Here is a 14,217-nt window from a genome sequence, read left to right on the forward strand (position 1 = left end):
CTTTGATTCTTTATCTTTAATTCCCTGCATTTGATTCGCTGAGTTTGATTCGCCTAGCTGGACTCCTCAAGTTTAATTCCCCTCAGCATTATGGTCCAGATATGTGATGTTGTACCTAGTTTTTTCCATTTGATTCATTCAGTTTCCTCTTTGTCTTGCAGAGTTCTTCCTGGAGTTGCTGGACAACTCGGAGAAGTCTCTGAACCACATGTTCATCCGCACCTACGGCAACCTGTTCATGCAAAACTCGGAGATCTTCGAGGACCTGTTCTCGGAGCTACGGCGCTACTACACAGGAGGGAACGTGAACCTGGAGGAGATGCTGGGCGACTTCTGGGCCAGGCTTCTGGAGAAGATGTTCCAGCTGCTGAACTCTCAGTTCTCCTTCACAGACGAGTATTTAGAGTGTGTGAGCAAGTACACGGACCAGCTGAAGCCGTTCGGGGACACACCGCGCAAACTCAAGGTCCAGATCACACGTGCCCTTGCTGCTGCACGCACCTTCGTACAGGGACTCATGGTGGGACGGGAGGTGGCCAATCGTGTGGCCAAGGTGAGGCAGAGCTTACTGCAGCATCCAATTACTGCAAGCTGGAAAGCCTAGCTGAATGGGCAGATAAACAGAGAGGCAGACAGACTGATAAAAAGACAGATAGTGAGACAGACAGAGAGACAAAAAGACACGGTCTCCCTCTCTCACGCACACACACACACACACTCTTGGTTGTTTCGTACTCTCTGAATCAGGTGTGTTTTATGTGACACTCATCCCTGGAGGACATGTGTGTGTGACTGAGGAATGTTTTCAGGTTTCTTTGTACCGCCTGCTTCCTGAGTGGAGTAGGGTGTAGGGAGTAGGGCACAAGGGGATTTAATCAGGTTGCTGTTTATCAGGCTGACCTTTAGTGTGGTGTTTATTAGTGCAGCGGGAGCGGGGATGGATCAGCGCTCTGCTTTATCACAAAGCACACACATACATGATCAATCACACCATCAGAGGAAACACACACACACGCACACCTACGATAAAAACACTGTCTGAAGTGTCTGTCAATGGCACTACTATAACAATGCATTAATAACGGATTTGGGACACAGCCTGTGACTCTGTTTATAACAAGTGCCATTTGAGTCTCTGCGTGAGCTGCATCCCAAAACCTCTAAATGGCACGATGACCTATGATGACCTGTTGTGGTGGGCTATTCAGTGCAGTAATAGCGGTTAGAGGGCGTAGTCCATTACTGCGCATATAAATGTGGATATGCAAAATATGTCCCAAACTACATACTAAACACTACACAAAACAGCAGATCCAGAGTGTGCACTTCCTGTAATTCATTCTGTATATGCTAGATAACGTAGGGTGTATATGCCAGAATGATGCACCGACTACCTAGGGCCATGTCCCAAACCATGCACTACTTTCCTAAAATAATATAAATGTATGAAACACACTAATTATTGTGAGTGTAGTAGCCTAGGGTGGAGGAGTACTTTTTATGTAGTACAGTAATATAGCAGTTAGGAACACCTGATATAAATGATGTTCCAGTCTCTCTATGGCTGTGTCCCAAATGGCACCACTAGTGCTGAATAGGATATCAAAATGTAACATTTCCTGTCTGCCATGTTCACGGCCTGCAGCTACATCTCAGATCGCCACATAAACCAACGACTAAAGACAATGAAGACTTGAAGCTGTTTAGACATCCTGGTTAGACATTAGAGGCAGTTTAAGATGTGGCCCATGACTGTGCCATGTCAGAGAATGTGTGTGTCTCTCCAGTCTCTTTAGGCTGTGTCCCACTTTGGTGCATATAATTTAGCAAGGGGTCTTAGTGATCTAGGTAAGCCAAAGTTACCATGGCAACTGGACACTGCCTGTGGCTGTGTCCCAAATTGCCACTTACGTGCCGTGACTATTATCTGTGGTTTGGAGCTATTTCGACGTCCTATGACCCAGGACTTTTTGATAGTGAGTGTGTGTTGTGGCTTTGTGTGATTGGCTGGTGCTCTTTTGATGGTGTCACCTTGCAGCCGATGGAAAAACAAAGCCATTTGATGACTTTTCAGAAGTCAGGAAGTGATTAATGCTCTTATTGAGACACAGCGGCATCATAAACATGAATTTTGCGACAGCAGCAGAGCAAAGAACCACAAGACCCACTGCTGAATGAGCCAATCACAGCACAGCGCCTGTAACGACAGTAATGGCAGGCGTCTTTTATCTGTCTCTTTGGAAAGTGAAGATAATGACCATTAAGAGAAGTGTCCTTGAGGAGCGGCGTTTATTAGAACGCTGCCGAGAGAGAGAGAGAGAGAGAGAGAGAGAGAAGTAATTGCTTTCATGTCCTTTCCAAAATGTGTTTTGAACGTTTTTGAGACTCATGTGCATGTGTGTGTGTGTGTGTGTGAGAGAGAGAGAGAGAGAGAGAGAGAGAGAGAGATGGAGGTAGTCTGTCTGCCTGATAAAGTGCTTAATAATGCCTATGTGATATTTAAACTCACACACATAAACACACACAGATATAACTATAGATATATAAATCTTCATGTTTAGCATTTAAGGTCCTCTGCTAGTGTCCAGAAGGTGATTGCAAATCCCAGCAATGCCTTTATCTGTGTAATACTAGATTCTGGGATGAGGCAATGCTGCTGACTCACTGCAGCATGTTATTATCAAGAATTCCACACACAAAATAATTCCATAAAATGATCAACTCTATGCAGGCAGCTAATACTAAAATAAGTTAAACACAATTGATGAGGCATTTGCCCTGTGTTCTCAGGGTAGATACAACTCTGGGAATATAGCACCCTTGAAAAAGGTAAACCCTTTGGTTATAGAGTCATTGGAATATACAGTAGATCCCTGGGGACAAAGAGCATAGGGAACACTGTGAGCTACGAACATAGAGCTCTCAGAACATGGATCCCTGAGAACATAGACTGCTGGGGATATAGAACCCCTGGAATGTAAAATATTAGGGGAGCACAAGGTAAATTCAGAGACTGCAGAGCTCTGGGAATTCAGGTCCCAGGGAACACAGGATCCTTGGAATATAAGGAAAAGCATAGAGGCCTTGGAATATACAGCCCTGGGAACAAAGATCCCTAAAATGATAGGGATCTGGGACTATAGGACCCTACAAAAAATAGGACCCAGAAACATACAATTCTGAGAGTATAGAGCAAGGACTTGGGAAACATAGGGACCCGAGGATAAAGAGCCCTGGGAATATGGTTCTCTGGGAATATAAAACCCTAGGAACATAGGGCTCAGGGAACATAGAGCTTGGGAATATATGTGCCAGGAAACACAGAGTCTTTGAAATATAGAGCCATGGGATTATAGGGTCCCTGGAATGTAAGACTCAAGAAGAAGGTAATTTAGTTTTGGAGGACTCTGGGGCCATAGTGTCGAAGGAATATTGGACACTTGGAACAAAAGACCTTGGGACCAGAGGAGTTTGGGAGCATAGGGCCCTGGAAATATAGGACTCAGGGAACAAGGGACTTTGGGAATACCAGGGCTTGGGAATATCCAGCCCTTGGAATAGGAGTCTGTGGGAACACAGGGACCTGAGGATGTAAATGTCTGAGCGTATTTAGGAATGGGAAAGTAAACCCCTTGAAAAGTCAGGCGCTGGGAATATATGATTCTGGGAACATAGAGCCATAGGAATATAGAGCTTTGGGACTATATAGCACTCTGGGAATATCAGGCCCTAGAAACATAAAGCCTTGGGACTATAGGAAGCATACTGTGTATGTAGCTTTGGGAAAACACCACTGCCTTGCTCATATCACTCACTAATGAACTGTGATACACAAATATAATGTTTCTTTACTCAGTGCAGCACAATCAATATCTGATCAATACTTCACACAAATTTAGCCTGACATCATATAGCACTATCAATACCAAATATAAACACCTATACAACTGTTTAATAAAAATATTAGCAAAGGTCTTCATGGTCACAGCAGTACACTGCATTTTATTGAAGTCTATTTTTATTAATGGGTTTTTTATTAACGTTTATTAAACACGTAGGCCTCACATTGTAATGAGCTGTCACACACCATACGCACATCATTGATCATTTCACCTTTTTACTACACTGGCGATTCATCAGCTGAAATAGAACCTGAAAGAAAGACCATCAATCAGCCTGTAATGTCATTAATGTGAGGAACATGCAGGGAATCATGGGACATGTAGTACAACCCCAATTTAAAAAAGTTGGGACGCTGTGTAAAATGTAAATAAAAACAGAATGCAATGATTTGCAAATCTCAAAAACCCATATGTTATGCACAATAAAACAGAGAAAACATATCAAATGTTTAAACTGAGGAAATAATACCATTTTAAGGAAAAAAAAATAAGGTAATTTTGAATTTGATGGCCACGACACGTCTCAAAAAATTTAGGACGGGGGCAACAAAAGGCTGGAAAAGTAAGTGTTACTAAAAAGAAATCATTGCATTCTGTTTTTATTTACATTTTACACAGCGTCCCAACTTTTTTTTAAATTGGGGTTGTGTAGATATGGGTACTTTCAGTGAACAGGTAATGAACATGGTGTGCAGTATTCATTTTTGGAATTTATGGAGATCTGTATATTGACCTAAAAGACAGATAAACTCGTACGATAGGCATATAGACTTTCTGTTCTCATAACCGTTAAACCTGAACAGTTATCAGGAACGTTGTTTTAACATTACTTATTATATTAATGCTCAGAATAATGTGGCTATTAGATGACATTGCATTTAAAATTTAATATTAAGGGGTGGGGTTAGAATAACAGGTGCAGTAAGAGTACAGGGTGGGCTTAGGCTGAGAGACAGGTGGGCTTAGAGTATAAGGTGCTATAGTGTTATAGTGGGGATGTGGTTTGAGTGAGGGGAGGAGCTAATGTGAGGGATGGGGTTAGAGTAACAGTTGGGGGTAAGAGTAATGGGAGTAGTTAGACTACTATGGGGTGGGGAATAGAGTGAGCATAGGGTTACAGTAAGTGGAGGAGTTACAGTGAGGGTGGAGTTAGCGTCAGAGGAGGAGTTGCAGGTAGGGCAGGATTTAGAGTGAGGGGTCACAGGCAGGATTATAGTGAGTGGGTGTTGTATTGTTATGGGTAAGAGTGAGGAATAGAGTGAGGGTGGGGTTTACAGTGGCAGTATGGTTAGAGTGAGGGTGGGTGTAAGAGCAAGAGGTGGGGTTAGAGTGATAGTAGAATGTAAGAGTAAGAGTTGGGTTTATAATAATAATTCCTTAGATTTATATAGCGCATTTCTAGGCTCTCAAAGCACTTTTCATTGTATGGGGGAAAATCTCCTTCCACCCAGTGAGTAGCATCCACCTGGATGATGCGACAGCAGCCATAGTGCGCCAGAACACCCAACACACACCAGCAATTGGTGGAGAGGAGAGACATGTAGCCGATTCAAGGATGGAGATTATTAGGGGACCATGATAGATAAGGACCAATGGGGGAATTTCACCAGGACACAGGGGTTATACCCCTACTCTTAACAAGAATTGTCCTGGGCTTTTTAATGACTACTGAGAGTCAGGACCTCTGTTTAATGTCTCATCTGAAAGACTGTGCTGTAGTGTCCCCCTCACTATACTGGGGCATTAGGCCCCACACAGACCACAGGGTGAGAACTCCCTGCTGGCCTCACTAATACCACTTCCAGCAGCAACCTTAGTTTCCCCAGGAGGTCTCCTATCCAGGTACTGGCCAAGCTCAATCCTGCTTAGCTTCAGTGGGAAACTAGGTGAGAGCTCCAGGGTGATATGAGTGGTTTTAGAGTGAGGTGGGGAGTTAGAGTGAGGGTGAGTTTAGTGTAAGGGGTGGAGTTAGAGTGAGGGGTGTGGTTAGAGTAAAGGTGGAATTAGAGTGTGGCTTGTGGTTAGTGGGGGTGGAGTTAGAACTGTGTTAGAGTGAGGGCAGGGACTGGAGTAGACTGAAAGTGGTGTTAGTAAGGGTCAGAGTTAGACGGACAGTGGTGTTAGAGTGAGGGGCAGGGTTAGACTAACAGGTGGGGGTTAGACTAAGAGTGGGATTGAAGTAAGGGGCAGGGTTAGATAGAGAGTGCAGTTAAAGTGAGTGGATGAGTTAGGGTAAGAGACAGGGTTACAGTTAGAGTGTTGGTCGGGTTAGACTGAATGAAGGATTTAAAGTATTTTGGATGGATTTTGTGGACAATTTTCAAAAGCAATTGCAAACTGTATTTGCAATTGTGTTTCCTAATTGTGGATGCATAAATGCAAATCACGTATTACCGTTTGCGTTTACATGAACGTACAGTATCTGACAAATTTCAAATGGAAACACAAGGTCCATTTGCAATAGCATTTCCCATGTCTTACGAGCTACGATCCTGTCATATCAAAATAGCAATAGCAATTACCCTGCTTGCTATTTCACTTCCTCGGGTCACGTACAGAGCCTGCTACAATTCAAAGGGAATATCAAATCCCTTTGTATTTGCATTTCCGATGCCTTGCACAGAAACCTGTCAGTCAGTGCTGGAGGTGGGAGTATGCTCTGGGGTGTGTTTTGTATTTGGAAGTGACGTCAATCACAGTCGACTGCATTTTAGACTGCCTTGGGGTCATACATGTCCATAATAAAGCATCAGCGGTTTAAAGTTTTTGTTGGGATGTAATTTTAACTGTAACAAATTGCACATAAAACTAGCCAGTTTCCACAAGTAAACATTACCGCAAAAAAACAGAGTCAGTGCTGAAACGATCGCGGCACGGCTGCTTCTGCTCGGCTCCTGTTACGCACTGCCCACCGCCTCGGTGTGCAGTGTGAATGCTCTAACCTATTAACATGGGAACTGAAAAAAATACATGCTGCTTCTGCTCTGCTCATGCATCCAGTGTGGAACAGGCCTTAGGTTCATGGAAGTTGGATTTTAAACACAACTTTTCACCTCACGGATGTATTGTGTAGAATAAGCAGCATGTTTTGCATAGAAACAGGACCTTATTTAACAAAAAAATGTGTTGAGAAGTATATAATTCATTAAAAATTTTATTGGGGATTCACTTAGTTACAAAAAATTGACCAAGGATAAGAATGTTGATGTGACACGTGTTGAGTTTTCAAGGGTAATTAATAGCTTCACCTTCCTCATCTTCTGAAATCCTCAATACAATATTCACCATTAAAGGAGTAACCACCTCGCCTGATGATAGGAGTGTATTTCTTAGATCGCAAGTGCAACAATAAACATATTAGAAAAACTTTATGTGAGAAGTGTTGCTCTGAAATCTCTGGTTTTATGGTGACAGATTTATCCTTCATTATCTTTAAATAAAGCATCGGCACAATCATCTGTACGGCACATTTTCCTTCTTGGCCATCGTCTGTGACTGACGTCACTTCCAAATACAAACACGCCCCATAGTATACTTCCACCCCAAACACTGATTGTCAGGTTTCTGTGCAAGGCATCGGAAATGCAAGTGAAATGGAAGTGAAATAGCAAATGGGTAATTGCTATTGCTATTTTGATATGAGAGGATCGGAACTCGCAAATTAGGAAACGCAATTGCAAATACAGTTTGTAATTGCTTTTGAAATTGTTAGAGTGTAGTGTGGAATGGTTAGAGTGAGGGGTATGGTTAGAGTGAGAGGTGTGGTTAGAGGGAGGGGTGTGGTTAGAGTGAGAGGTGTGGTTAGAGGGAGGGGTGTGGTTAGAGTGAGAGGTGTGGTTAGAGTGAGGTTGATGTTAGATTGAGGGTGAGGTTAGAGGAGGAATGTGGTTAGATTGAGGGTGTGGTTAGAGGAGGGGTGTGGTTAGAGTGAGGGGTGTGGTTAGAGTGAGAGGTGTGGTTAGAGGGAGGGGTGTGGTTAGAGGAGGGGTATGGTTAGAGTGAGGGGTGTGGTTAGAGTGAGGGGTGTGGTTAGATTGAGGTTGATGTTAGATTGAGGGTGTGGTTAGAGTGAGGGAGAGTTTAGAGGACGGATGTGGTTAGATTGAGAGTGATGTTAGATTGAGGGTGTGGTTAGAGGAGGGGTGTGGTTAGAGTGAGGTTGATGTTAGATTGAGGATGAGGTTAGATTGAGGGTGAGGTTAGCGGAGGGGTGTGGTTAGAGTGAGGTTGATGTTAGATTGAGGGTGAGGTTAGATTGAGGGTGAGGTTAGCGGAGGTATGTGGTTAGAGTGAGAGTGATGTTAGAGTGAGAGTGAGGTTAGAGGACGGATGTGGTTAGATTGAGGTTGATGTTAGATCGAGGGTGTGGTTAGAGGAGGGGTGTGGTTAGAGTGAGGGTGAGGTTAGAGGACGGATGTGGTTAGATTGAGGTTGATGTTAGATTGAGGGTGAGGTTAGCGGAGGTATGTGGTTAGAGTGAGAGTGATGTTAGATTGAGGGTGTGGTTAGATCGAGGGATGTGGCTAGATTGAGGATGTGGTTATAGGAAGGATGTGGTTAGACTGAGAGTGAGGTTAGATTGAGGGTGTGGTTAGATTGAGGGTGAGGTTAGCGGAGGTATGTGGTTAGAGTGAGAGTGATGTTAGATTGAGGGTGTGGTTAGATTGAGGGATGTGGTTAGATTGAGGATGTGGTTATAGGAAGGATGTGGTTAGACTGAGAGTGAGGTTAGATTGAGGGTGTGGTTAGATTGAGGGTGAGGTTAGAGGACGGATGTGGTTAGATTGAGGTTGATGTTAGATTGAGGGTGAGGTTAGATTGAGGATGTGGTTATAGGAAGGATGTGGTTAGACTGAGAGTGAGGTTAGATTGAGGGTGTGGTTAGAGGAGGGATGTGGTTAGATTGAGGTTGATGTTAGCGTGAGGGTGTGGTTAGATCAAGGGTGTAGAGTTTGACTGAGGGTGAGTTTTAGTGACAAGGGGCAGGATTATTGTAAGTGGGTGGAGAAGAGTTAGACTGAGGGGGAGTTTAGATGACGCATAAACTCTAACTATCAATAGACGCTTCATTCGGAAGGAATATAATCATTACTTTAATGTTGCTACAAAAACTGCATTTCCTTCGTTTTTTTTCTGCTTAGTTTGGTCTTTTCCCAATATAATTTCAACACACACACACACACACACACACACACACATACAGAGCCCTTAAAAAGAGCATTGGGAAACGAGCGCAGCGAGGAAATATGGCCGCAGCAGGAGATTTTGACAGATGAGATTGGCCTTAATTGGAGTGCGAGACCATCACCATGTCCATCAATCACATGCTTGCGCTCTGCTGTTCTGAGTGTGTGCGATGTTAGAGTTGCACATGAGAGGATAAACACAGCAGGAGAACTGATATGTATGTCATTAGCATACTCCGTCCTGATTAAAAGCAAATGCACAAAAGAGAGTACAAATTTTTGCTAATTTTCGCTTTGTTATTGGCATTAGTGAAGTGTCCTGCAGTGAATGGTCGGGTTTGTGAGTTTGAGAACAAAAGTAGTGCTGAACATGCTCTGTGCTAGAACACCAGAAAGCTAAGAGTTGTTATTCCTTCACCTACGTGATGAGAAAAACTCAAAAGTCTTAAAGTTCTAACTCCTAACACACCCAAATTTTAATCAATCTTTCTTTCTTTCTTTCTTTTATCTTCAGTTTTAAGTCATCACAAACAAAAGAAAGTAAATAAATGTTGTAAGTGAAAGTATGAGACTGATGTGGCTTTAGAGGAGGAATTACAGCGGGATTAAACCAAGCTCCTGCTTTTAAATCAGACACAGTGAGAATGAAGACTCTCTGTGTGGTGGATTATGAGGCCGTTTGGAGGATTTGTGCTTCATGATGCAGTAGTACACTTAAAAGCTTTAGTGTACTAAACAGTAATGTGACAATTTGTGGGGATTAAGTGTTGTTTGTTTAGCTGCTGTCAGACTCAAAGAGTGGAAATTAACTCTTTCTTTGTTGTCTCCAACCTCACTTTCTGCCAATTGGAGGTCTAATTTTTATGATGTCTCACATAACAACATACCCATTGTCAGATTTTGTCAGAATCAAGTGAAAGTGTTTGCTGCTTAAACCAGGTCAATGTATGCCATTTAAACTAGGAATAATAGTGGACAAGGATTTATCCAAGACAGCACAAATGGTATCCTGGACAGAGATGGTATCTCGGATAAGAAAAGTACCTTGTATAACAGCGGTATCTTCCACAAGAAAGGTATTTTGGACAAGGACAGTACACTTTACAGGTTTTAGTCACATTTATTCAGCGCTTTTCTAGACACTCAAAGTGCTTTACATAGTGGGGGGTCTCCTCAACCACCACTATTGTGTATCATCCACCTCGATGATGCAACAGCAGTTATCATTGGAAAGGAGAGAGTGATATAGTTAATACAGAGATGGGGATTATTAGAGGGCCATGATAGAGAAGTTCCAATGAGGGAGTTTTGCCAGGACACCGGCATATACCCCTACACTTTTACCATGTGTCCTGGGACCAGAGAGAGTCAGGACCTCAGTTTAAGGTCTCAGCCGAAAGACCATGCTGTTTCTACAGTATAGTGTCCCCCTCACTATATTAAGGCATTAGACCCCACATAAACCACAGGGTGACCGCCCCCTGCTGGCCTCAGTAATACCACTTCCAGCAGCAACCTTACTTATCCCCAAGAGGTCTCCCATCCAGGTACTGGCTAGGCTCAAGCCTGCTTTGCTTCAGTGGGAAACCAGGCAAGAACTGCAGGGAGATATGACTGGCATCTTGATGGCATAAAGATGGCATAAAGATGGCATCTTGGACAAGAAACGGTATCCTGGACAAGGATGGTACCCTGGACAAAGAAAATATCCTGGACAAGGAAGGTATCGTGGGGAAACAGGTATCCTGTATTCTATATAATAATACACTATATGGCCAAAAGTATGTGGAGTATGCGGTCCCCCCTTTGCTGCTATAACAGCCTCCAGTGTAGCTGGATCAGTCTAGAGCTGAAAGTGTTCCACTGCATGTCTAGGTGTTAATGGAAGGGGTGAGAAACATTTTTCATGATGAGCAGCAGTTTAACAACGCCACTCAGTGGCTTGCTCAGTTGGGATAAATTCGCACCTTTAATATCTGTATACCATGTTGATATTTCTGTAAAGCTGCTTTGAGACAATGTCTATTGTAAAAAGCGCTATACAAATAAAATTGAATTGAATTGAATTGAACAAGCAGCCTGTCATGCATAACTGATTCCAGGAAGTCCAGATTGGTCCCAATGACCTGTCCAGCTTTCCTTATCAGTTTGTTTAGTCTGCTGGCATCTCCTGCTGTCCCAGCATTAAAAAAAAGATGTGAAAAAGATGGTTCCTGCCACAACCGACTGGTAGAACATATATAGCATCCTGTTACATAAATTGAAGCACCTGAGCTTCCAAAAAGTAGAGTCTACACCCTTCTTATAGACTTCCACAGTGTTGTGTGTCCAATCCAGTCTGTTGTCTAAGTGGACTCCAAGGTACCTGTAGGATTCCACTACTTCCACATCCTCCCCAAGGATAGAGACAGAGGTCAGAGATTTTTTTAAAGTTCACCATTCTCCTTTGCCTTGGCCACACTGAGTTGTAGGTTGCTCCTTCCACACCACTCAATGAAGCTGTCGATCACAGCTCTATACTCTGACTCGTTCACTTGCACATCCCACTAGAACAGAAAAGTCATCAGAAAATGTCTGTCGATGACACATACTCAAGTCGTACTTAAAAATCTGAGGTGTACAGTGTGAACAAGAAAGGCGATAGTACTATACCTTGTGGAGCTCCTTTGTTGCTCACCACCTTGACTGACACACAGTTCCTCAAATGCACTCACAATTAAGCATGCTATCTTGGACAAGAACAGTATCTTGGACAAGGATGATATCCTGGACAAGGAAGGTGTCTAGGACAGGGGTGGGAAATCTTATCCGGAAAGGGCCGGTGTGGGTGTAGGTTTTCATTCCAACATTCCATATACTCTCACAAGTATAGCATCTCCAAACAAGGAAGGTATCATGCACAAGGATGGTATCCTGGACAGAGCCAGTATCTTGGACAAGGATGCCATCTTGAACTAGGAAGTTATCTGGGACAAGAAAAATATTTTGAACAAGGATAATGTCCCAGACATGAAAGGTATACTAGACAAGGAAGGTATCTTGGATAAACAGAATGATATCCCAAAAAAGCATGGTATCGTTGACAAGGACAGTATCCTCGGTACACTGGGTATAAAGGTATCCTGGACAATAAATGCATCAAGGACAAGGATTGTAACAACAAACAATAAAGGCAACATGCACAATGAAGGTTTCCAGGACAAACAAGCTGGAATCCTGGAGAACTTTCTAGCTAAGAACTTTCTAGCTACCTATGTCAGCATCAATGGTGAACTCCTAAGGGAGGATTATTATGGATTACAGTTGAAAACTACTTACATTTAAGCTAAAGGCAAGTCCAGTTTACAGGAACGGGACGATTATTATAGTTAAAATTCATCACATCATTTATGGTGCTCTGAAAAAAAAATGTCTAGATGTCCTTCAGCAGAAATAATTTACTGTGGAGTCAGAATAGTGTTAGTGTGATATCATTTTATGGAGGACATGCTCAGTGACTGTCAGTGCTTTAGGAGGCCTACAGGCAGGGACGAGCTGCCTATTTAAATATCATTATATGTCTCTCTCTCTCTCTTACACACACACACACACACACAGACACATACACACACAAGTTCCATATCATCTTCTGTATGTCTGTGAAAATCATTGCCTTTAACGGCAACAGCGGTCCAACAGTCTGAGTGCACTAGACGATTTCATCGTCTGTCATCAGCTAGAACACACTAATGTCAAATGATGTTTCTCCAAGCCAGTAAGGAGTATTCTGATTGGCTGAGAATGCATTAATAAACACATAATGATGATGGTGTTTATGAGACCTATATATATTGAATACAGAGTGTGTGGTTTGGGACACGTCCACTTTGGAATGATGATGGTATTTGATGTGGGCTATATCGTGAGTAGGGTGTGTGGCTGGACTAACGATGGTGTTTATGTGGACTATAAAGTGAATAGGGTGTCCATTATTGTGTAAACTAGCCAACTTGCTAACACTACTCACTGAACAGTGTGTACAACTTTGACACACTATACTATGTGTTTAGTAGCGATAATATTTAGTAGTAAAGTAGCATGGTTGTTTGAGATGCAACACCAATTGGTCATCTCTTGTACATGCTATTTATGTGGTTTGGGACTTAGCTGCAGTTGTTGAGGTAATTTAAAAAGTTTTCTCATTGTGGTACTTAAATCGCTTGCGTAAAACCATAGCAGATACCACTAACACGATCATTTGTCAAGAGAGTATTTAATAAAATAGTTTGGTGGTTTGGGACACAGCAGCTAGTATTCCATACTCTCTATGCTCTATGTCCCAAACCAGCAAACTACCATTCTGAACAGTGTGCCAAATATTACCGCATCTCTGCTACTATTTTGTAGATATGGCAGTTTGTGATGTAGCTACAGGCACCCAATATTAGCTATTAAACTTAATAGTGTATACATATGATGGAGTACTATTATGACATGCAGTTTGGTGCATTGGTTTTGATATTATGAACACAGACAACCCCCTTCCCTGGTTATAATGTGACACCGGGCAGGTCTCAGGGATCAAACGCGCTGCTGCGCGCCTTCTCATCTGTCGGTGTTTGACCCGCATGACACCGGATCACATCGCATCAAGTGCCAGGAAATGCGTGAATATGAAGTCGCGACACACACACACTCATCGTCCTGGGATGAAACAGGCCTCTGTGCTACATGTGGAATAACTTGTGCACACGGCAGAGACAGATGCAGCATGAGATGCGCATTAATGAGACGCAAAAATGGCATTTACTCCTCCGACCTGCCTAGTGAAATTCTCACTGAGCAGAAAAACAAGTTCCTGTAAACACAGCAATCTGTCTGTCTGTCTGTCTGTCTGTCTGTCTCTCTCTCTCTCTCTCTCTCTCTCTCTATCTCTCTCATCCATCTGTCTGACTGAATAAAATCTAGGTCGCTTGCACAGAATACCCAAAACACTACATCAACCAAAATTTTTGTTTTTTTTTAAATAATCTACAAAAAGAAGGTAAAAAAAAACAAAGGTAACAATGGTACGCTACATTGGCTTAAAATTTAAAAAATGTAAGTTTTCAAGTTTTTAAATCTTGGTCATGGTGACATACACCGATCAG

General features: G+C 42.7%; 1 protein-coding gene across 1 annotated transcript in view; it reads left to right on the forward strand.

Moving 5' to 3' along the window:
* The window catches only part of gpc6a (glypican 6a), a 188,821-nt gene that overhangs the window by 109,986 nt on the left and 64,618 nt on the right, over window positions 1–14,217 (forward strand). Inside the window, exon 3 of the mRNA XM_053615044.1 lies at window positions 162–553. Coding sequence (XP_053471019.1) covers window positions 162–553 — 392 coding nt within the window. The remainder of the gene's footprint in view (window positions 1–161; window positions 554–14,217) is intronic.

The sequence above is a fragment of the Ictalurus furcatus genome, chromosome 26, assembly GCF_023375685.1.
Source record: "Ictalurus furcatus strain D&B chromosome 26, Billie_1.0, whole genome shotgun sequence".
NCBI classification, from domain to species: Eukaryota; Metazoa; Chordata; class Actinopteri; order Siluriformes; family Ictaluridae; genus Ictalurus; species Ictalurus furcatus.